This window comes from Branchiostoma floridae, chromosome 15 (assembly GCF_000003815.2).
Source record: "Branchiostoma floridae strain S238N-H82 chromosome 15, Bfl_VNyyK, whole genome shotgun sequence".
Lineage (NCBI taxonomy): Eukaryota > Metazoa > Chordata > Leptocardii > Amphioxiformes > Branchiostomatidae > Branchiostoma > Branchiostoma floridae.
The window spans coordinates 14,588,477-14,612,848 of record NC_049993.1 but is presented as its reverse complement, the minus strand read 5'-3'; the positions used below and the strand labels follow the sequence as shown (position 1 = coordinate 14,612,848).

The window sequence follows — 24,372 nt, the reverse complement described above, 5'->3', positions numbered from 1 at the left end:
TAAAGTAGCTGAAAGTGCGAACAGAAATGTACCCAAAGTCTCCTCAAGAAAAAAGAAGAGGAAACTATCTTGGAGAGACAGGGAAGTTAATAAAAAAGTGAACAAAAAGCAGAAACTTTGGAAGAAATACTGTGAATCTAGGACAAAGGAAGACTACATTAAATACACGAGGGCGAGAAACCAGGTCAGATGGGCCACAAGAAAAGCGGTCAAAACATATGAAAAGGAGAAAGCGAGAAACATCAAAGGCAATGCCAAAATCTTCTGGAAATATGTAAACTCGAAATCCAAAGTGCGCCAAGGCATTCCAGACTTGGAAGATGGATCCTCAGTGGCACAATCTGATACAGAAAAAGCTGAGTTACTCAACAAGTTTTTTGTAAGCACCTTTACTAAGGAAGACCTACAACACATCCCAATACCAACTGAAAGACACTACAATGAAGAGATAACAGACATTGACATTTGTTTCGAGGAGGTCCAACAAAGATTGAAAAACCTCAACCCAAACAAGGCAATGGGGCCCGACAACGTACACCCTAGAGTGTTAAAGGAATTGGCGGACACCCTGGCGGTTCCACTGCAGATTCTCTACGTCAAGACTGTACAAGAAGGCAAACTCCCCGATGCCTGGAAAACCGCTAATGTCACGCCAATTTACAAAAAAGGTTGTAAGAAATCACCCGGTAACTACCGCCCGGTTAGCCTGACGTCAGTAGTAGGAAAAATTCTGGAAGGGTTGATTAGAGACGCCATTGTCAAGCATATGAAGGTAAACAATCTCTTTACACCACACCAACATGGCTTCTTGCCAGGAAGATCTACTACCACTCAGATGTTGGAGTGCTTAGACGAGTGGACAGAGTGGCTTGACCGAGGAACACCCGTTGACGCGGTCTATCTCGACTTTCGCAAGGCTTTTGATTCAGTACCAATTAAGAGACTATTAGCCAAAATACAAAGCTACGGGATCACGGGAAACCTTTTAAATTGGATTGAATCTTTTTTGTCAGGACGGAGACAGAGAGTCTGTGTCAATGGGGAAAAATCAGAATGGGCCGAAGTAACAAGCGGAGTTCCCCAGGGGAGCGTCCTGGGTCCGGTGCTCTTCACTATATTTGTCAACGACATGCCGGAAATTGTGCAGAGTAAGCTGAAGCTCTTTGCAGACGACACTAAGTTATATAGATCAGTAGTACAAAGGGAAGAATGCAACAAATTGCAGAGGGACCTTCAAGTACTTCAGGACTGGGCAATAAAATGGCAGTTGAGCTTTCATCCCATGAAATGTACAGTAATAAGACTGGGAAAAGGACACCCTGACTACACATACTCAATGTTGGATAATGAGACTCGTACCCTACTGGAATTTACACAACAGGAAAAGGACTTGGGTATAACTGTTGACAAGGAGCTGAGTTTCAGCAAACATATATCCAACATTTGTAATAAGGCAAATCAGATCGCAGGTCTCATATGGAGGACTTTTGCCTATGTAGATAAGGAGGTGTTCCTACTCCTATATAAGTCGCTCATTCGTCCCCAGCTGGAGTATGGGGCTCCTGCATGGTCCCCCTACACATGGAAGCTGGCCCTGGATCTAGAAAGGGTACAGAAGAGAGCAACGAAGAGAGTTCCCGGCCTTAGAAGTCTACCCTATGAAGAGAGACTGAAGGCTCTAAACTTACCTACACTGGTCTATAGGAGACTTAGGGGGGACCTGATAAACACCTACAAGTTCCTACATGGGATATACGACACTTCATGTCCGTTTGAGTTAAATACGAGCACAAGAACAAGGGGTCACTGCCTCCGGATTAAGAGACAAGCGTCGAAAAGTAACAGAAGATCACACTTCTTCTGCATCAGAGTTGTCTCATGGTGGAACAATCTACCAGAGCCGGTGGTGACATCCCCAAGTGTAAACTGCTTTAAGGAAAGACTAGACAACCACATGAAGAAGCACAGCGTGTATTACAACTTTAGAGCCCTGGACGATCCGCAATTGCCTGGGATGTCAGTGACTTAGAAAGGAAAGAGCGGCCTAAACTGGAACTTCAGTTCCTACCTGAGCCTGAAGAACTCTACTCTACTCTACTCTACTCATAGCTGTGTAATGTATTACCTGACTGTGATCAAGAATACTCCCAATCCCTTGGGTGTACAGTCTTGAGATCATGTGGCATAATGGCAAGGCATACTTTTGGCACAGAACATAGACAAAGGTCCTGTTCTTTGGTCCTTGGGAAAGGAACTTTACATAATTTTCAGCTCTTCACTCAGGTGAAATGAGTGCCAAGCCCTGGTTAGGGACAGTCCTAGGATACTGAGTAGTAGGACGTTGAAATTATTGAGGTTCCATATTGTTTATAATGATGTTAACTATTCTGATGATGTTTGTTTCTCCCCAGTATCCGTATTGTAGATGATGACGTAGACTGGCGTGCCATTGCCCCAGATGTGAATGATGAACCAGAGGCTTTGGATATAGAAGAGGAGAAACCATCGGTGAGTACATATAGCATACAACACGGTGTATTCCGTATCATCCAAGGTATCAGCCCGACCCGCGGGAGGGCTGAGACTGAGGGTGATGCAGAATACACCGTGTTGTATTTTATTTATGTCATACCCACCTGAGAAAACCCATGTTTTGATGCGATATGCGCCAGAAATTGAACAAATTTGGTGCCCTCGAAAAAAAAGTGTTGCAACAGCAATGTTCCAACATCCGAATCAGGTATTCGAATTGCCAACCGGCCCGCTCGAAACAGTTCGATTTATTCGAATGGAGCCTGTGTGATACGCCTTTCGAACCTGTGCGATACGGAAGCGTACGGCCCGGTCCGGAACACCCGTATTGAACGTTTTCGCGTCACAGGTATGACATAATAGTTTGTACCTTCCAGCGTTCTCACCAGGATTTCTGCACAGTGTCGGCGCATCTTAGTGATGCAGGAGTGAGCATTGTACATTTGTAGGGGGTGTCGGGGATTCCTTCCTCTGAAAGTTTATAAATTTGTAACCTGAAAAATGGTATTAACTGCATTTTGAGTGCCAAATGTAGTGAAATAAGATTAGAGGGCGTTTGGGTTTCGGGTGCTGGAGGTATTGATGATCAATGTCAAATAGTTTGTCCCTATTAATATTTATATCTTCATAATGCAATTATTGATGATATGAATTGATGAGGGATGCTCTCTGCCTTTGAATACTATGCCCAAAAGTTCCAGTAGATTAACACGCCACTGCACTTACAGTCTCCAAAACTCTTTAACAAATGTTACAAACATCTACTATACAGCACCATTATTAGACAGGACCCAGTAAACTAAGGTTGTTTATTGTTTACAGGTTGCCGGGGTGATTGATGAGAGACCAGACGAGGAAGTACAGCTGGAGGCCTTCAGGCAGAGCGACAAGTGGAGGCTCATGGGAAAAGATATTAAAGGTAATTTTTTTGTAAAAAGTTTTTTTTCTGTCTCTAATTGTTGCAAACAGTGCCTGGTGAGTGTTCCAGAGATCAGGCAATGGGAAACGGGAAGGCAGGACTCTGAGTGAAACATTAATGAACAAGACCACATAGGGCTGGAAATACCACCTGCACATGCAGGTTAGTGTAGGTGAAATTGGAGCTGTGCAGGTATTTCTTCTGTCTACCTGCACCTAACCTGCACTGGTCATGTACTGGGTTTTATACATATATGTCCTATGATGTAGGTGTGTATGGATTGTTATTAGCTGCATTGATAAAGTATGAAAGAAAAATTAGCAATGCATGGTTCCTGAACAGTTTTAGTATGATTCATAATTCTTAAGTTCAGAGTGGTGCAGGTAGAATTTGTCTGGTGTAGGTAATTTTCAATGTTACCTGCACCAGTGCAGGTATGCAGAAAAAAGTATTTCAAGCCACAGTATGTCCGGGGCCAAAGGTACTCAAACAAAGTCCAACTGTAGTAACAAGATCAACCACGAGGAAGCCCCACAATCGAACCATTGTACCAGATATCATCGCAATTACACAAAACATTCCTCATATACTGTAAATGCATTAAGGTTTTAAGTTTGCGGTGTAGTCTGTAGTCTCTTACTGCCATGGAAAAAATGTTTGCGACCTGGTTTTAAATTTGTGGTGAAGTGGCCATCGCGAAAACCGCAAACATAAACCATTTACAAATTACAGTACTAGTATTACACTGCACAAAAACGCAGATTTCCGCTGTGCAAATCCGTGTACACATGCAAGTAAATCCAGAGTTTCCACGGGTTTCAACTGGTGCCCACTGTGCGAACGTGACGTGCCCCTACATGGGGCACCTGTGCAAACCCGTGGAAACGGACCACTCGCGTGTGCATAACGTGCCCTCTATGAGGAAACCTGTGCGCGCGAACCGTGCAATATTAGTACACGTGTGCGTACGTGTGGAAACTAGCGACGTTTGCTTCTGTGTGAGAATGACGGATGCATAAATTAGCGGTTAATTATCACCTAATTATCTCCCCGGGCCTCGACTGCGCCACAATTACCCTTTGTTATTGATAGCAGCGTCATTTTCACTGCCCCGGCCCTTCCCAGCCCAAAAATTACCCTCCCAGCTTCCCCCTTCCCCTGTATATAAATTATAGTGTGTTTGCTTTTATTCTTTCTAGATGTGAATTAACTTTCCTTGTTTTTGCAGTTTTAAGTATTATTTGAGAGTTGACTGCTCCTGATGCGTTCCTCCATATGTACTGAGTACTGGCTGTCGATCCTTTGGCTCCCATAGGTTTGTCGGTCCGACACCAGTACTTTTGGGTTTTATTCGCAGTTGCAACATTTTGAGTTCACTCTACTGTGCTGGTTGATGACATAAAACTCCCGTAGGTCTCTGGATTTCAGCATTCCTGCTCTCATCCGTACACCTCCAGCTGGCCTTTTACACAAAAAGTTGCTAGTCCAGAGCCTATACATTTACACAGCCTCAGCAGATTTTCTAAGGTAAACAGGCAAGTTCGTAACGGTGGTATCCAATCCATCGTGAAACATGTGGGGCCTCCACGGAGACGAAGGAGCTCCAAGTCACCTAAGCCTAACCGGCAGCTACGATGGAGAGCTAACAGGGTGCGTCAGCCGACCCGGCCCGGGCGGCGAGAAACATCGCACCGACAAAGGGCCAACCCGACCCTCGGTGGTCGGGAGGCCAGATGTTGCTCTATAAAGCAGAATTTGGTCCCACGGCGTCGGCAGTAAAATTCAATTCCATGGCGAGATAGTGTCCAGTCTTGACGTAGAATCATTTGCAAGCTTTCATAAAGTTCACTGCGCTGTCATTCGTGCGATCAAATACTTAGGAGCAGCGTGAAAGCACTCTGAATGAAATGAGTCAAGATCCGAAATGACAACTGTGAGGTTTGAAAATGGAGACACGTGTGCTGATTGGTCCTCATTCCCAAACACCCATCTCGTGTGTGAAATGTGATTGGCTACATCGGATGGGTATTTTGAATACAGACACAATAAGTCGTTGTATATACTATTTGTGTGTATACGGCAAACTCCTTCCAAAGCAAATTTCCTCACCCGGCAAACCTTAGTCAACGTTGAGAATCGCGAAGGAGGCTATAGGACACGCGCGTCGGAATACCGTGTTTTCAAGCTTAGACCAAGGAGGTTAAAGGTTTTTTAACCTCCTTGCTTAGACAAAACACTGAGATGTGTATTGGGGGAGGGGAGCTTGTGGCAGTCCAGTAGTTAACTTTCCTGCTTTTTAACTTGCTTATTTACCTCTAACGGACCGTATTTCCCATTAGTAACAGAAATTTGATTAGCTCATGCAACTTAGAGCTTCTGTACAATTGCTATGAGATATCTGAGAAATGTTACTAGCACACGTATTCGCGATCGGCTCAATATTCGACAAAACTCAAGCCAGGCAGACAATCTCCCTATCGATATCAAACAAAAACTACACTGTTTGTAAAAGTGAAATATGCGAAGATTGAAGTTCTCCATAACATTATTAGCTTTGTAATATTTTGAATCGATTTTTACGACAAACAAGGAGTCAATATAATGCAAATCCAACATGGCGCCGGAATAATGCGGCGTTATTATAAACAAAGCCGCGCCGACCGACCAAAGAACAACACTTCCAATCTATGTATTGATAGGCGTCGAGTTTAAAGCCTCCTTCCAAGTTGGCTGGGGAGCAGATACATTGCCATTGATCATTTGTTAAAGCTTTGTCCGTTCTATTTATGCTGTTTCTTCGAATACACGAATCACATACATTTGAGATCAGTAGTCTTTGTCCCGCGTTCCCGCTTGACTGACAAATTACTGCAAACTATAAATCACTGTATTTGTTAGTCCAAAACAAATAAAACAAGTTCTTTCTGTGATTATTTGCGACCTCTATGTTAATCATGTACAAATTCCAGGAATTGATACGTAGAAAGAAAAACAGCTCTTCTTAGCTTTGAGCTTTTACGTAGATGACAACTAACTCAATACACATATACATTTAATGTCGCATAGAAAACATTTCATATGAAGTAAAAGACATTGGGCACACTCCGTTGAAATCTAATTTTTTTGCTTCTAAAGTGTAACTCTTACATGCAATCTGTATATCTAGGTAACGTTTTTGGTTGAGTTTCGTATATACGGCACGATTTTGGTCACTATAGGGGGATTGCAATGCGTTGCAAATCTTATTTCGCGTACTGTTGGCGTCGGTTTCATTATTGACTTTCCGGCAAGTACAGACCGAAATGTGGCAGGGGTTTAAGGGATTTTTAATTGACAATTCACCAAACTGAATTATCAGACACTTCTCAGCTATCCATTGTTAACGATAATTGTTCAACACGGGAAGTGTGCAACAGTGGGGCGCGTGGACTCTTCGCGTGCCCTATCGTGCGCACAGGTTTTCATTGTAGGGGCACGCGGGAACAGGCAGTCCGTGGAAACCCGTGCCCACGGTGAGAACACGTCAGGTTCCACCATCGTGCACAATGTTGGGAACTCGTGGAAATCTGCTTTTTCATGCAGTGTTAGATATGCTAGAACTACACATCCCCCACACATGTACATGCCTTGTAAAACTATACCTCCATAGTCCATTATTTTTGTGGAGGTGAAAACAGAAACCCAAGAAGGCTGGAGAAAGCTGGTTCCCAGAGCTTATGTGGTACCCTGGTGGTCAAATAGTTAGACAAAAGGGTAGAGATATTATTTTCATTCTTTAAGAGTACATAATTTGATTTGATCCTCATACATGTATGTCCTGTCCTCTCTGATTTTTGCTATCAATGTTCTACAGATAAAAACAAGTCTGGAAAAGGAGGGTTCCACAGTGTCAACAGTCCAAGCCAATCACCAAGAAGAAGACACGATTCTGACAGTGACCAATCACCACCAAGGAGGCAGAGAAATGGATCAGACTCTGACCAATCACCTCCCAGGAAAGGGAGACAGCAGTCAGATAGTGACCAATCACCACCCAGGAGAAAGAGACATGACTCTGACCAATCACCACCCAGAAGAAAGAGACATGACTCTGACCAATCACCTCCCAGGAAAAGAAAACCTAATTCAGACAGTGACCAATCCCCGCCAAGAAGGAAAAGACATGATTCTGACCAATCACCACCCAGAAAAAGAGGGCGTGACCATGGCACTAACCAATCACCAAAGAGAAGAAGGCATGATTCAGATGATGATCTGTCCCCACCCAGGAGAAGAGCTGATGCCGATGAAGACTTGTCTCCACCTAGAAGGTACTTGTAGCCAAATAAACATCAAAATTAAAGTTTTAATACAGTTTGTATATTCATGTCCCTGTTAATGTTATTGTTAAGAAAATAAGCGTGTTTCATGCTATTTCCTAAAGAAGACACAAATTTCATGAGAGTCAATGAAATGCTGATGAATGTTTTAAGAATACATTTGTACATTTGTTGTGGAGACAAAAAATTTCGCTGGTCATTGAATTGACAGTGACTTCCTTACTGTATAAATTTTACAAAGAACACTTGGTATTGCTAGTATATACTACAGTGTATACATAGGGCTGTGTACCTAAAACCTGTACCTTAACCTGTACTTGTAAAATTGTTCACGTGCAGGTCCGCACCTAAACATCAGGTGGACCAGTACCTGTACCAGTACCTAAACAAACTGAAGCAATTAGTTTACTAGTGGATACCCCCTTTTTTAAATTACAGATAAGTTAATGCCAAATCTACAATGACAATTGTGATGATCTTAGTTGAAAATTTTAAAAAAAGAACAAAGAAACTTGCAATTACATAGAGATTGTTTTGATATTCTAATATGTGAATACAGAAAAGGCACTAAAAATAGTTGGCTACATGGGTAACTTACACAGTTACAGATAATTGATCACATTTGTTAAGGTACAGGACTGGTATAGGTCTGAGCCTGTACCTAAACCATGTTCTTGTACCTGTAAAATTGTTTACAGCTCTAATGATTGAATACAATGTATTGTTTTCAATTTCATAACTCATAATGACCCTTGCGTTTCCCCAGACGTCAGAGACACGACTCCGATTCCGACCTGTCCCCTCCAAGGCCTTCCCGCGCAGACTCTGACCAGTCTCCACCCCGACAGAAACCCTCGGACGGAAGACGGAAGGACAAACAACAGAGGAAGTCTGACCAGTTAGAGATGGGCACAGGTCTGAGTGGTAAGAGAGCTGGACTACAGGATGCCCAGTCACTCAGGGAGGAGGCAAAGATGATCAAAGCCAAGGAGAAGGCGATGTTCGACCGTATGAATGAGGAGGTGAGGAAAAGTGAAAGTAATATAAGAGAATATTTATCTGATAAGTTTTCTTATCACTAATTAGAGACCGTTATTGCTATGTGTTCCTCTGGTGATTCCTCGTAATCAGTCACACCCTAGGAGGAGAGCTGGGCAGAGTTGATGGGCAACAGGCTCCTATATCCTTATCTCTGGGGCTAATTATGGGTGGAAATTAATTATCTATGGACATGAGCTATGATAGCTGGGTTTTGTTGCTATATCCTTCAGCCATACATAAGATTCTGAATCACATTGGAAAAGTGTTCTAGTGTATGTATGCAATTGACTGTTTGACTAAGCTTTGCGAGGGTTAGCTCAACAAAGTCAGCTATTCTTCCGCTGGTTATTGCAGAGAATACAGAGGCTATGTATGTATGTATGTTGTGGGTTCATTAGCACTACATGCTAAGTTTTTAGAGATGTATTTAGTACATTTAATTCTATAAGACTAGTTGTCATAACTGTAAATGAAAGGGGAAATAATTTCTTAGTAAATGTGCACGTGGTATCTCGCTGTACTTGGAGCACTGCTGCGGCACTGCGGGGTTTGAAAAATTACTCAAGGAATTTCAGAGATGAAGAACGAATTTTCTAACATTTTGTTTATTTTGTTTTCTTCTGAGTCATACTTTTATGTATAAGTACTAGTATTATGCAATATCTAGATTATTAAAAAAATCGGCAAAAATAACACAACTGTGCCCCAAGTGCAGTGAGATACCACCTTAAGAAAACGAAGAGGGGCATTAAATGATTGTTAAACGTTTGCATCAGAACATCTGTACTGTAGTAGTGCAATACAATGCAATGCCCCTGTGGTTACAGATGTACTGTTTTACTGTGTTGGCCAGGTTTCTGGTAAGAATGCGGAGACCGTGTACCGTGAGAAGGGGCGTAAACGGGACCTGAAAGCGGAGAAGATCAAACAGCGAGAAGAAGAAAACAAGGCACGGGAAGAACAGGAGAAATATATGGAGTGGGGGAGAGGGTAAGGCCTTCCTTTTACAGTTATCAATTGTTTCTGAACCATATATAACAACCAGAGTTTATAGTTCTCAGTTCATACTTTAATGAGATGTTTAGAGTTTCATGTCATGTTTCATCACATTTATACATGGAAAATATCGATATATAACTGCGAAAACTCAGAACAAATAGTGCCTCCTTACAAGTTAGTAGCCTCTTCCACTGACCCCCATGACCTGGAATGTCTGTTAGTTCTTAGGTTAATTTTGCCAATTCTGAGGACATTATAATTGATATCAAAGGTAATCACATCTGCATGTATATCAAAATGTAACAGTTAATGCTGTTTGGTATACTACCACTTGCTGCATTGGCTGTCAAATTCAACAAATGATTTTTTTAAAATCATGAAATTTTTTTCTTTTCTTTTCCAGTGTTGCCCAGACCAAACAGCAGGAGGCAAACATAGCAGACCATCTGAAGGAGATGGACAAGCCGCTGGCCCGTTACCGTGACGACAATGACCTGGACCAGATGTTGAAGGAACAGGACAGGGAGGGGGACCCCATGTTAGCTTTCTTGAGTAAGAAGAAGAGTAAAGGCAAGGATGGAAAAGGTACGTGTGGAACTGGGGCAACAACTTGACAATTTCAATCAGCATTTTGCTGTGTTGTTCAACTTGTTGGTTAACATCTAATGAACAGAGTATAGTAAAATAATTGAGGGTTCATACTTCATGGCAGTTATGTAATACTTGTAATATAGATAAATATTTTATCCCTGAGTTGCTGGTTGAAACAGTAGTGGTAGCATGCACTTTGAAAAATTTAGATGCAAAATTTTGAAAATAAAATAAAAGCTTAGTAATAAACACAAGAACAGCAATGTCGTTTTTCTTTTCACTGTGAAAATGGTTTAGAAAAACAGAGAATATAAGCATGGTGCGTGTAGAAGCTCAGAACTGGTTCCTGACATTAAGATTTTTGTGGAATTGAACCTAAATGTTTGTATGGGTACGCATCAGTAACTCTTTATCAAGGAGTTGGTTACATGAAAAAGGCTTATGGTTTTGGTACTTTTTTCATTGCTGTAGATATGTAAAACCATCTTAACCCCTTATGTTCTCAATAGCATTTTCTTTGCTGTAACTGTTACAATAACTGCCTGTTTCTCTCTATCTTCCCAGAGCGCCCCAGGTACAGTGGCCCCGCCCCTCCCCCCAACAGGTTCAACCTCTGGCCTGGGTACAGGTGGGACGGAGTGGATCGGTCCAACGGGTTTGAGAAACGATTCTTCCAGGCACAGGCCAATAAGAGAGCAGTAAAGGACGAGGCGTACAAATGGAGCGTAGAAGACATGTAGACAACGTTAACTTGATACAATAGATATGTTGTAGGGGTAGGTACCAGTACAGAAAATTCAGGTACAGCTACGGTCCAGGTCTAGAGGATCAGGTCCAGGTCTGGACATGAACCTGGACCTGATTCAGTATGTAAAATCTTGTGAATGGACAATACTCACAACAATGGTCCTTCTCACAAAAAAGAAATCTGTTCTGTGGAGTATTCAACATCCGCTGGTGTTTTAAAATCCTACAAGGCTAACTGTCTCTGTACGATTGACTGTAAAACGCTAACTGCGAAACATGTGAATGCCCAGATCAAGTAATTTGTACATTTTCTCGTAATAGGTCCAACATTTGGTTCACCTGATTGACTGTAAAACTTGGTAGAAATGGTAGACTTTACTCTTCTTCACTCATGTTATTTTCTTCACCCCTAATATGTTAGTTACCCCAGAAATTAAACATATCATAATTGACGTCACAAAGATTTTATACGCCTTTTCTGTACACAAAGTAAAGTTTGTACAATGCAAGACCATTTGACTACTTCTAGGCAATGAAGTAACTTGATGGAAAAAAGCCTATTTACTTATTGTGCACAGAAATAGCATACAAAATATCAATATCAATTAAAGGTAAAAAAAGAATTGTTCTGTTTGATATACCTCTGAAACAATACATTAGGACAAATAACTGGTGTTATATGTGTGTTGTGCTAAATTTGAAGAAAAAGCTAGAATTTACATAGTTTTACAGAATATTCTTTCGAGAGAGTCTCGCTTTGTTATGAACAGTGTTGATGTATTTCTACTCTTTTCAAAACATAATTTTTTAGGCAGCAACTCATAACTGATGTTGTAGTGTGAAAAGTTTTACCAAATACAGTACATTTTGTTGAAGAGATGGCATACACTGTAAAGACAACTGACTCAGAATATGCACAGTTCTCTGTAGATGTTTTTTTATTGTAAAAACCATTAAAGGCTGTGTATTTGGTAACTGTCTTCGCTCACATCGGTGGTTTTATTCGGTGGTTATAGCAAAGGACCAGGCGTTATGACACCATATACACCTCAGGGCGGGTCATTAACCCTTAATTGAAGAGAGCCATGTTGGATGTTGGTTCATGACTCGTGAAACAACAGGGTGTTTGGCCCATAATCCAGAGGTTAATGGGTAATAATCCGCTGATATGCCACAGTGATCTTGTGCCCTTGGGAAATACTTGACACGCCTTTTCTCACTTCACTCAGGTGGAAATGAGTACCTATCTTTGGGTAGGTCCATCCCTCAGATAGGACATTGAATGTATATCTAAGGTCATGTGCTCGAAAAGTGTAGGGGTACTTTCAGAGTGAGTGGTTCAAAACCTACAGACCTATATACATGGAGATGCAACATTGGGATTCGAGCACAGAACCTCTTGCTTCTGATAGTAGACTACCCCATCCACACAACTACATTATTTTTGTGGGGTGACTAAGATTATACAGATATGACTAGAAAGTAAAACATCCTGGGATGAAGTTTGCTGAGAAAGAATTTCATGAAAAAGAGAATGATTGAAAAGGGTTTGCTTCATTCCAGGTAAATCAAGTCACTTAGACTAGCAGAAAATTTAGGTTTGTTCACTGGTTTATATTTTTAGACCTTGGTGGTTTCCTCTCTTCTGTTGTGGTAGAAAACAAGACAATTAGTAATAGCAGACTTTGACCCCTTACCTTAAGTTATTTGCAATTCTTAATTAATCATAAACATCCTCAACATAGCCCCCCCCCCCCCCTTCACCTCCCCAAGTTTTGAAGGTTAGACATCTAGGTAATAAGCTAAGCCTTACTAGCAAGAACAGTAAAAAGCAACGGAGAGTAAACAACTTGGAAAATGTTAATATTCAAATAATATCCTATATCAGACAATTTACACAACCGCATACAAATGTGTAAAAGTTATACATTCAAGTACTGCAAACATATACTATTCAATTTCTTTAATTCAGATTTTACGCATATGTTGTTTTAATCCGTAATGAAATGTTGATAATAGCGAAATGATTCAGATTGTTCATATAAGAATACTAGCATATAAGAGTATAGTAAAAATTAACAACATCACGATTGATAAATTTAAATATTCATGAAGCTTGAGTCAGACAATCAACAACCATTATATCATATAAGCCATGTGCACGTCTACTCTTGTTTGCCACGCTGTTACGAACGGCTACGGAGGGGTCCCACTACAGACAACCACGTCGACTGCTGCCAAACGACTGACTGTAGAACCTTCTTTGTAATTGTCACCGCCAGAAGTTCCAACTAAAGATATTTTCACTAGTTGAAAAGGTAAGTTTGAGTATTTTTCATGCGAAGCTACAATGTGCATACATACAATGTGTATCCTTTGAAGTTGGCGTGTTACGTATACACTATTCTCCAAGCAGGGGCGAGCCGGTAAAAATCCTGACTACTACTATATCTCCGCGACTCAACCTCTGCTTGGAGAATAGTGTTGCTCCACAAAAGATAAAAAGGGTTCAAGTTTGCCTAAACTGTGTCAGTATTTGTTGTTAACTGACACCATACACTTGAATTTTTTCTTCCTTTTTTAAATTAACATTAAAGGCTGGTCTAAATGTTTTCTTTCGCGTACATTGTGAAAATGTCATTAGTTTCCCTTCCTACTTCGAAATTCAATAACCACCAAACAAATCATTTTACCGCATTTGGTAAGTTAGTACCATGTACCAGCAACTTGGGGTCCAAATCTTAAAATGAAATGAAATCACGCCCATAGATAGGGACCTTAGGTTGAATATTCCATAGCTATTCGTGCAACTGCACAGTATCCTCGCCATGTGTATACGTAATAGCCTTCTTCACAGACTTTCGGAGATTCGGTATTTAATGTTTGCCCGCTGATTTGCGAATTTTAACATGGCCTATAAGGTTTTCTATGCCGGGGAAGGGGATTGGTCGGGAGCCAAGAGTATAGGAAACCTCGCCCCATGTTGAAAATGAATCCCCCCCCCCCCCACAAAAAAAAAACAAAGGAATCAACACCGCCGCTCCGAAAGTTTGCGAAAGGTGCGTTCTCCTGGTCCAGCATTGATATGAAATCGAGAATCAGCGCTCCCTACCCTAGACAATCAGGGCCACTGATCTCCCCGGTAGACTCCCTTGCAGTCTTCCGACGGGGCTGTTTTTGTTTTGTTTTGTTTTTTTTGTGCACGTGAAAGTTACATAGACTGAACATCGGGGAGTAAACAACTTGTTTTTCATAAATATTCAAACTGACCAAACCAGACAATTAAGCCGTTTTATAAGTATGACTGAAACAGTACACAATATGAGCACATTGCCTTATGAGAAATCTTGTTTTATATTAAACTACGTATACATCAATGCACGATAATGCACAGCCTTCATCGTACATTTGTAAATTGTTTTTTTTTCTGCGTGTGCATATGATTTTTTAAGAAAAGTCAAATGAAGAAGATGACGAAAACAATTCATAGCCCCTTTCCCGAATCACAAATAAACATTCGTGCTTGCTAATATGCCAATAGGCAGTCTCAGACTGTTGATTACCCAGGGTAGGTTCAAAACACATTGAGAAATTAGCTCGCCCGTCGATTTTGCAAGCCCAAAAGTACATTGATGATGATGAAATGGTTTATTAGATTAAAAAGTGTTGCAGCATAAGGGCTGAATTGTAATTTTTGTGCCGCGTTGTTCTCTTCACATTAACGATATACGTACGTAGATACAACATATTAAATTCGTTACACTAACATGCCCGATTCTTAAAACACTACAAGTTTTCATTGAGGAGTCTGACGCAAAAAAAAGAGTGCTGTTACTAAACCGGGACGTCCTACTTTTGAAATTAGTGAAGCTGACATCATTTCTTCAGGTTCTGTGGTGGACATCCCCCGCAGCGATGGGAGCCATGAACTGTATCTGCTATAGTATCTTGCAAGAGATTGCGCATATCTAAGACATAGGATGCCCCTTATAGAGTCCAGACGACTGCGGCCTGTTATGCGCAGAGCAGACTCATAGGTGACGTACTCTGGTCCCAGTATGATCCCAAGAGCTCTCTTCTGGACACTCTCAATCTTCGCTTATAGATATCTGGACAGTCCCGGGTGCCAGACTATACATGCATACGCGTATACGTACTCCAGACGTGGCCATACAAAACCAATGTAAATTGGTATAAGATCACACATGTCAAGTCCGTACTTCTTCAAGTTTCTTATATTAGGCAGCAGTGCGATTGGTGTCCTCTCAATCACCGAACATTCAAATGTTAGCCATCGGCCGATGTATGCAGGTCCCAAAGCCCCGTCCAACCTGACATTGTACTACATTTTCGGGCCAAAAATATTATCTACTCTCTGGCTATATCTAATGAGACAGTTAACAAACGAACGCCTAATGATTACAGTGTGGTATGAGCTCAACCGGTCAAAACAACTTCAGGTTTTGTTCAATGCTTTATTTGGTCATATGTATGCCACCCGCGCGTGCATCAATTTTCGGCCGTTTCCAAGATACATTTAATAATACAGTAGGTGTTGGGTTCTTCTACTTATTTCCAGGCAGATCTTCCAGTGGCATAAGAAGTTAAATTTTTCTACGTGCAAATGCCTGACAGCAGAGAAGAGTCTTGTTACTCAACACTACAAACTGCACGCCTCCGTTAATCAGCACTACAGCTATCCGGTTCTTCACTTTTAACTGCCTCCGTTTTTCTGTTTGACTGTAGAAACCTGGTAAAATGCCTATCGACTCTCCCCTACTTAGCTATTGTTCTTTTGTTGGATCTGTAAAAAAAACCGCGAACACCTGCCAATATAATCTATTCATTTTTGAATTGGTCCAACATTCGGCGCACTGACTTCTCAGGTCCCTAATCACGACTTTGGATATGTTTGTGTGTGTGCACCTTTGACAGGTGTGATTGACTTGTATAGGTCTTATCTTTTAGGTCGAGGGCCAACATGGGGAAAAAGCTGCAACACATGCTGATCTTTCTCCTTATCATTCTGAAAGAACTGAACATGCTTGAAGCTGACTGTAGCTGCATAGCAAATTGCGTATGCGTAGGACTGGGCGTCACCAGGCTCCCACGGCGCATCCCAACGTCCATCTCCACAGTCACTTTTGTAGATAACAAGATAAGTGATATTCCTCCTGCTACATTTTCAAACCTGCCCGAGCTCCAAGAGTTGCACTTACAGAAAAACCAATTAACTTACATCCTGTCAGGTACATTCTCGGATCTACCCAAGCTCAAACAATTGTCATTGTTTTCCAACAAGATTCGTCACATCGAACCAGGTGCATTCGAAAATCTACCCAAGCTGCAACGTTTGATCCTGTACGGTAATAGAATACTTAACATACAAAAAGGTACATTTTCAAATCTACCCCAGCTAAACTGGTTGGAGCTGCCGTATAACAAGATAACCAGTATTCAGTCTCATGTATTCTCAAATCTACCCTTACTCAAAAGGTTGAGGCTGGAGTATAACAAGATAACCAGTATTCAGTCTCATGCATTCTCAAATTTACTCCAACTCAAATCTTTGGTTCTGAATTCCAACCAGTTAACAGAGATCCAGCCAGGTATATTCTCAAACCTACCCAAGCTTGCTACGTTGTACCTACTCGAGAACAAGATAACTAGCATCCAATCAGACACATTTTCAAACCTACCCGAGCTCAAATTGTTGTACCTGAGCTGCAACAAGATACGTCATATCCAGTCAGGTTCGTTCTCAAATCTAAGCATTTTGGACCTGAGGGACAACGACGTGTCTATCCGTCTCGTCGGGCAAAAGCTGAAAGATGCTGACCTCAATGGTCAAATCTGTAAACACACAATGACAACAGAATCAACAACACCAGTTGATGTGTCAACTATCCCACTATTTACCACAACTGAGGGGAACAATAGCCCAACATCAACGAGTTTAGGCTCCACTATTGCCACTTTGCCAGTTGGTAACCAAGCCTTATTCACCTCATCTGTAGTGCCAATATCTTCTGCATTCAGCGCCACTAAAACTAACAATAACCCTACATCAAATCCTTTAAACCCAAAGTTTGCTACACTGTCAGTTCGTAACCAAGCCTCACCCACCACATCTGCAGTCCAAAGCAGCTGTGATATGTGCACAGTCACCTCTCGCTATCACTGGTACTTTGAACGCAATTCTGACTCTGTATTTTCCACAGCACCATCCAATAACAATCAAAGGAAAGTGCTAGCAAAAGAGATTGTAATCGTTCAACCAACTTTAATTCTATTTCCTATCACTGGTCCTTCCCATCGCTCCGGTCCCAGTCTGTCTGTTATCTTTTCACCAGTCGCAGTTGCCATTGCAATAGTAACTATCCCTGTCACCATCATTCTTGTCGTATGGTGCAAGGTAAAGAAAAATTGTTGTCCTTCAGGCCCAAAGTCAAAATTTGTTTTTAACAATATATATCCGACGTTTGCTGTGACAGACAATGGTCATCATCAGACAAGTCAGTGTCAGGCAATCACTGTATCCACGACAAACACTACAACAGCTGAAATGACCAGTGGCCATGATCAAACAGGGTTAGGTCAGTCTCAGACCAAATCTGAATCCATCGCAAGCACCACAATGGCTGAAATGACCACTGGTCATGATCAAACAAGCTTAGGCCAGTCTCAGTCCTTCGATGAACCCATCCCGAACACCACAGCTGTTGACGTACACAGTGGTTATGATCAGACAATGCAGGCCCAGTCTCATGCCATTACCAAAACATTGTATGTAAGAAATCAATGTATCAACAAATCGGCGACTGCTCCAAAACTGATTTATCTGCATGAAGCTATGGGCCAATCTCAGGCCATCACTGAATCCAACACAAACCCTAAAGCTGTAGTGACCAGTGGTCATGATAAGACAGGACAGGGCCAGGTTCAGGCAACCACTAATTGTTCGGAAGTAAGAAAGTTATACCAGAACGCAGTGGTGACTGCCTCAAAGGTTAATTACATGTACGAAGCTATGGGTGAGACTCAAGCCAACACTGATTCAAACACAAACCCTAAAGCTGTTGTAGTACACATTGGTCATGATCAGACAGGGCATGGTCAGTCTCAGGACAACACCAATACCACTGCTGCTGTACTGACCAGTGGCCAGATTCAGGCAACCACTAATTGTTCGGATGTAAGAAAGTTATACCAAAACACAGTGGTGACTGCCTCAAAGGTTAATTACATGTACGAAGTTATGGGTGAGACTCAAGCCAACACTGAGTCAAACACAAACCCTAAAGCTGTTGTAGTACACATTGGTCATGATCAGACAGGGCAGGGTCAGTCTCAGGCCAACACCAACACCACTGCTACTGTACTTACCAGTGGCCAGATTCAGATAGGGCGGGACCAGTCTCAGACCAGCACTGAATCCGACACAAACAGCACAGATACACTTGTGTACAGTGGCGATGACCACACCTGGCAAGTTCACTCTCAGACCATCACTGAAACCAACACAAACACCACAGATACAGTAGTGTACAGTGGTCAAGATCACACTTGGCAAGTTCAGTCTCAAGCCAACACTGAAACCAACACAAACAGCACAGATACAGTAGTGTACAGTGGTCATGACCACACTTGGCAAGTTCATGATCAGTCTCAAGCCGACACTGAATTCGACACAAACAGCACAGCTACAGTAGTGTACAGTGGTCATGACCACACTTGGCAAGTTCAGTCTCAAGCCAACACTGAAACCAACACAAACAGCACAGATACAGTAATGTACAGTGGTCATGACCACACTTGGCAAGTTCATGATCAGTCTCAAGCCGACACTGAATTCGACACAAACAGCACAGATACAGTAGTGTACAGTGGTCTTGATCACACTTGGCAGGTTCAATCTCAAGCCAACACTGAATCCGACACAAACAGCACAAATACAATAGTGTACAGTGGTCATGACCACACTTGGCAAGTTCAGTCTCAAGCAGACATTGAATTTGACACAAACAGCACAGATAGTAGTGTACAGTGGTCACGGTCACACTTCCAGGCAAGTTCAGTCTCAAGCCAACACTGAAACCAACACAAACAGCACAGCTACAGTAATGTACAGTGGTCATGACCACACTTGGCAAGTTCAGTCTCAAGTCAACACTGAATTCGACACAAACAGCACAGATACAGTAGTGTACAGTGGTCAGGATCACACATGGCAACTTCAGTCTCAAGCCGACACTGAATTCGACACAAACAGCACAGATACAGTAGTGTACAGTGGTCAGGATCACACTTGGCAGTTTTAGTCTCAAACCAGCAATGAATACAACGCAAACAACACAGATACAGTAGTGTACAGTGGTGAGAATCACACTTGGCAGTTTCGGTCTCAAGCCATCACCGAAAACACAAATCCCAAAGCTAGTAAATAATGGTCATGATCAGACAGGATCAGGCTACCACTGAATGCTTGGATGTAAGAACCTTCTATCACGAGACAGGTGTGGCTGCCTCAAAGTTGAATTTTATGTAGGAAGTTGTGGGTGAGGCTCAGGCTTTGACATGAGTCCAACAAAAACCCCAAAGCAGTTGTCGTGCAACGTGGTTATGATCAGGCACGGCTTAGGTCAGTCTCATGGCAACAGTGAATTCAACACAAACCCCAAAGCTGTTGTAGTGCCCAATGGTCATTATTAGACAGCAATCTCTGAAACCTACACATGCATGTGCACAGACACCACTGCTGTACTGACTACTATACTGTTCTGATCCGAATCCACAAGCCTGCCCAAGTGGACAGCAAGATGCCGGGGTGCAACCCTCCGTGTACCCCGTGGATAGGTCCTGGCGTCTGTTTGTTACTATCTTCCGGAATGATTTTAAGTCTGACTTAAAATCAACCCGGGGTCTGGCCGTACTCAGATTTATACCGGAGCCGCAGGGTATCCAACGGGGCCAAGTAGGGGTCACACCCGAAAGTAAAAAAGTAAACTGTCCAGCAGGGTCCCCTTTTCTGTAGCTTTAGCAGTTGCAGAACAGAATCGTATGCTAAAACACTACTAATAAAGTGTATTTTTTCTGTAAATGGTAGACTAAGAGTGGTGAGGTGCGTTAAAACAACAGATGCACACAAAAACATGCGCAAACAGGGATACGAAGTTAAGGTTTATTAGGTGAAGGTCCGAAACTGAACCTATACCTAAACGCATTGAACAATCCCTTGTAAGTTGACTGTGTAATTAATAACCAACGGTAGCTGTGGTTGTCAATTGTACTACTAGTATTTGGCGATTCAAATACACGTATTCAATCTCAAAGTAAATTTTTGCTTCTGTTCATTATCAAGTGGTAATTAAAAAAATTGTCATCTCTTAGAATTAATTTTACCATATAGTATGTAGTAAAAGGAAAGATATCTAGTGTTACCAAGGCATGTAAAGTATCTTGAAGTTGTCTGAACAACATATAAAACTTCATTTATCTATTTTTCTATATTGTTTTAAAGTTATACTATAGAAGGGTTTGAGGATGACCCTTGTTAAAGTTCAAAAGTATATGAACATTGATGTCTATGACCTTATATTACATACTTTGTGTACGTGTAGTTTTCTGTAAGTTATAATTCGATTCTAGAGGTTTGCTACTACAGTACAATTGCTTCTTATTTGAATGTTTTATTTTCAAATGCAATGCTATGTTTTATGGCATTGCTTACAACTGTCGTGGGATGAAGTCGTGAAATTTGGTGATCATTTTTGTCTAATATCTTGTCTAAGGTGTAAGGACAAACTAAAGATACAGGAAGAGAATAACAACTTTAATGCTCTTTCAACTTTTAATTTGTATGAATTTGACTTGTTGTGCGGCACAAGATTGCTCTGTGCATAACATATTAGATGTTGACAAGTAACAGTGTAACAAATATTTTCTACTTTTAGAAGACACTCTTCACTTTCAGTCAATGCTGCACTGTAAAATTGTTACAACATGTAATGGCAACATCTATGAAACACTATATAATGCACTCCTTCAGAATGTGGTTGGCATATTACTAGTTCACCTTTATCCATAGGGTACTAGTAACCTTTATCCGTTCCTTTTAAGTAAAGTGTATTTAGGGAAATCAAGTCGACAGATCATGGTTTCAAATGGAAATGTTTTGAAAATAGTACAATTTGAAACTAACTTTTATTGACTTGATATCTCTGGATACCCTACTTAGCAACAAAACGGATATAGGTTACCCCGCGGGAAAAAGTGAGCTAACGTGTATCAATGTAAGTTTACGTTTGGCATCTGTAAGCTTAACAACAACGAAACTAAAGTGCAATGTGAACCAATCACAATTACTGAGACGAAGGTGACAGAAGGTCACCAAAATGGTGTACATAAAACATTTTTTGTATACAAAGAATCGTTATGTAGTGACTTTAATACGAACATGATGAAACTACTCATGAAAATGTTAAAAACCTATTTGCAGTCTTGATGAAATAAAGTTGTATAATAAAATCTTTACATCTCATCTGATGATGAATCTGATTCATAATCAAGTCCTAAGACATTTCTTTGTCTTCTCAAATTAGAATCCTTCAACGAGGTGTCCATCCCTGCTTCTTGCCTTCTTTCAGAATAATTAAGTCTATTCTTCTTGTAGCTGTCTTGACTCGTAGTAGATAAATTTGGTAGGGCAGATAAACATTTCTTAAGTGTAGAAGACATGTCGTCTTTTGCCTCCCAGCTACAAGCGTCAGGTTTGAAACCAAATCTCGGCACAGTTTTGAAGTCCAGTGGCTTGTCCTGCAGTTCTATAGACGAACTGCAAGGTGGCATTGTGTCACTGCTCTCTTCATGCCTGTAATTCTTGACCCTATTTTCTGCATAACAAGACGTGGTGTTGGATGAAGGTTCCTCAAAGAATTCAGTGGTATTTTCAGCAAGTGAGGATGAAGGATGAGATGACTCGGCTTCAAGTACAGGCGTGTGAATCTTCTTAAAACTGGGGAGGGTCACATCTGAAAGGACGAGCCCAAGTTAAGGGCACAACAATTTAATTTCTTGGATATTGAACAATTTTGCACAAAAAATGCTTTAAGCTGACAAAAGGACAAAGAAGCAGGCAACCGGTGATAGACATACATCATGTGTAAAAGTAAACATACTAGAAACTCCGCAAACATGCTGGTTTTTTAAACTTTATAATCAGAATATGAATCTGCAGTAACTGTAAAAAGAATACACTACCTCCTTCCATGCCACACCACTGTTTCATCTTCAAATGCATTTGTAAAATTAATGGAAAACAGGTTCACAGGAGAGAGCCCCCCTCCCTCTAGCACAGAGGCCCCCTAAGCTCAAATTTGCTGAAGAAAATTCCTATGTTAGAAATCAATACTACACCGTTTTGTCACTGTAGATAAGTAAATATTTTCCCCAATGTGTCAGGTAAATATAATATTTCCCTCCCCTATACATATGAATAAAACATAACAACCTTACCTTCTTCTCTCTCCCTTTTCTTGCTGTACGCCCGCGGTTGCCATGGTATTTCCTTACAGCCGGGATCCAGCTCCTTGAGACGGCGTACGAACCGTTTGTACTCGAAGTGGAGTCTGTCCACCTCTGCTTGAAACTCTGCAATCTTCTTCTCGGGATAGTGCGGAACTGCACATTGCTGTAAAATCATTTTAAAAGACGTATAAAAAAAGATTCTAGATACGGCAGCCATTTTGGTTTTTCCATTGTCATCTGGGATCAATTGCACTAAAATGGGGCCTTCTCTTCATGTTTCACCTGAAAAGATGTTCCACACAAAGTTTAAGTGCTTACTTTCACTTGGTTGAAAGGGTGAAAGTTATTGCTCCACAATCACACACTTGTACATGGTACAATATATGGAAACAACTATCAAACTGATACATCGACTGTGATTAATAGTGTAAACAGTAGAACAGAAGGATATATCATGAACTACCTTCAGGTTGAAGTCGATCTCCTTCTGAATGCTGGGAATCCATCGTTTAACTTCAGCAGCTGTGTGAAGGGATCCCTGAAGGGAAACAAATATAACAATTGTAATACTCCTACATATATCAGTAGTTTAAGTTAGTGAAAGTCACTCCTGCACCAGATGGTGCAAAGTGCGGCGCCTATCTCTATTTCAGTAGCCTGCATGGGCCACACTCACTTGTGTGGCTGACAGTATGTATAACACCGTAATTGAAAAAAAACGGATATAAATGATCATAAAGTATGCAAAGTTTTGTTGCCAAGGGCTACTGAAATGGAGATAGGCACTCACTTTACACCATCTGTTGTGGGAAGGACTCAAAGTACATTGACATTGTAAATTCATCAAGTCAACTTGATATCTCTTATTAGACCCTATTTTGTTAAAGAACGCACATATGCTACCCCAAGGATATACTAGTAGGTGGAGTTAAATTTACATGTACTTACCAGTTTAGGCCTTGGTGGGTTCCTCTGTCTCTCTTCTGGAATGGTAGAAAACAAGAAGATCATGGATGGCAGACTTCGACCCTTTACCTATAATGCTTTATGATTACAGAAATCTTAATTGACATGACAAAAGTACAGTGACTTTCGTAAGGTCTACATGTATAACAACTGCTTACAGTACAACTAAACAGACATATATGGATATCTATAGGTATGAATAATAGCTTTAAGTCAACATATTAGGTCAAGCAAGAAGGTTAAATAAAGCTCCTTCGGTCTAGCATGTCATTTACACTATCGGTTCTACGGTGTGAGCATTCGTGAATATATTTGCTTACTTGTATACAGTAAGGGTTATGGCCTCCCAGAATGCAGAGTTTATATATCGAAAAGAGAGTAGCAAATTCTTTAGAGCAAGAATATGATGCTGAATATCGGAACGCAATTAATTGGAATGACCAAAATTACAAACAACACTGATGAAAATACATACTACACGTTGATCTATAAAAAAAGAGAAACTTTTAGGTGATGATATTATCTAGCAACAGTTTATGAATACCCAGCCGAGGTTATTTTCCCTCTTTACCTTCTCTCTGTTTCTGCAGAATGAGACGATTCAACTTGCCGAAATGTTTCTCCTCGTTTCGCGCCATTCTCGTGGGTCAGCTGTAAAAACTTAGCGTACGATTTGTAACCACAAGTTCGTAGCACAAATAAAGAATAAAGTACAGAAAGCAGAAGATGGCA

At 41.1% G+C, this 24,372-nt stretch overlaps 3 protein-coding genes across 4 annotated transcripts in view; 2 read left to right on the top strand and 1 right to left on the bottom strand.

Annotated features, from left to right (window-relative positions):
• Nucleotides 1-12,128, top strand: part of LOC118431918 (BUD13 homolog) — a 13,028-nt gene extending 900 nt beyond the window's left edge. Inside the window, exons 2-8 of the mRNA XM_035843357.1 lie at nt 2,412-2,508; nt 3,355-3,446; nt 7,303-7,761; nt 8,537-8,792; nt 9,665-9,801; nt 10,214-10,395; nt 10,966-12,128. Of these exons, the coding sequence (XP_035699250.1) occupies nt 2,412-2,508; nt 3,355-3,446; nt 7,303-7,761; nt 8,537-8,792; nt 9,665-9,801; nt 10,214-10,395; nt 10,966-11,141 (1,399 nt within the window). The 3' untranslated portion in view covers nt 11,142-12,128. The remainder of the gene's footprint in view (nt 1-2,411; nt 2,509-3,354; nt 3,447-7,302; nt 7,762-8,536; nt 8,793-9,664; nt 9,802-10,213; nt 10,396-10,965) is intronic.
• A 4,001-nt stretch (nt 12,129-16,129) lies between these two features.
• LOC118431509 (leucine-rich repeat-containing protein 15-like) lies at nt 16,130-18,305 on the top strand. The gene is made up of 2 exons (XM_035842750.1): nt 16,130-17,934; nt 18,254-18,305. The coding sequence occupies exons 1-2, from the start codon at nt 16,130-16,132 to the stop codon at nt 18,303-18,305; spliced, it is 1,857 nt and encodes a 618-aa protein (XP_035698643.1).
• Nucleotides 18,306-21,269: 2,964 nt separating this feature from the next.
• Nucleotides 21,270-24,327, bottom strand: LOC118432451. Of its 2 annotated transcripts, none has more exons than XM_035844035.1 (5): nt 24,212-24,327; nt 23,623-23,657; nt 23,138-23,212; nt 22,663-22,837; nt 21,270-22,178 (listed from the first exon to the last, which is right to left on the bottom strand). In XM_035844035.1, exons 1-5 carry the CDS (start codon nt 24,276-24,278, stop codon nt 21,679-21,681), a joined length of 852 nt encoding a protein of 283 aa, XP_035699928.1. In that variant the 5' UTR covers nt 24,279-24,327; the 3' UTR covers nt 21,270-21,678. The 2 variants fall into 2 exon arrangements, with proteins under 2 accessions (XP_035699928.1, XP_035699929.1); XM_035844036.1 differs by having other exon boundaries at nt 21,270-22,040.
• Between the last annotated feature and the right edge of the window lie 45 nt (nt 24,328-24,372).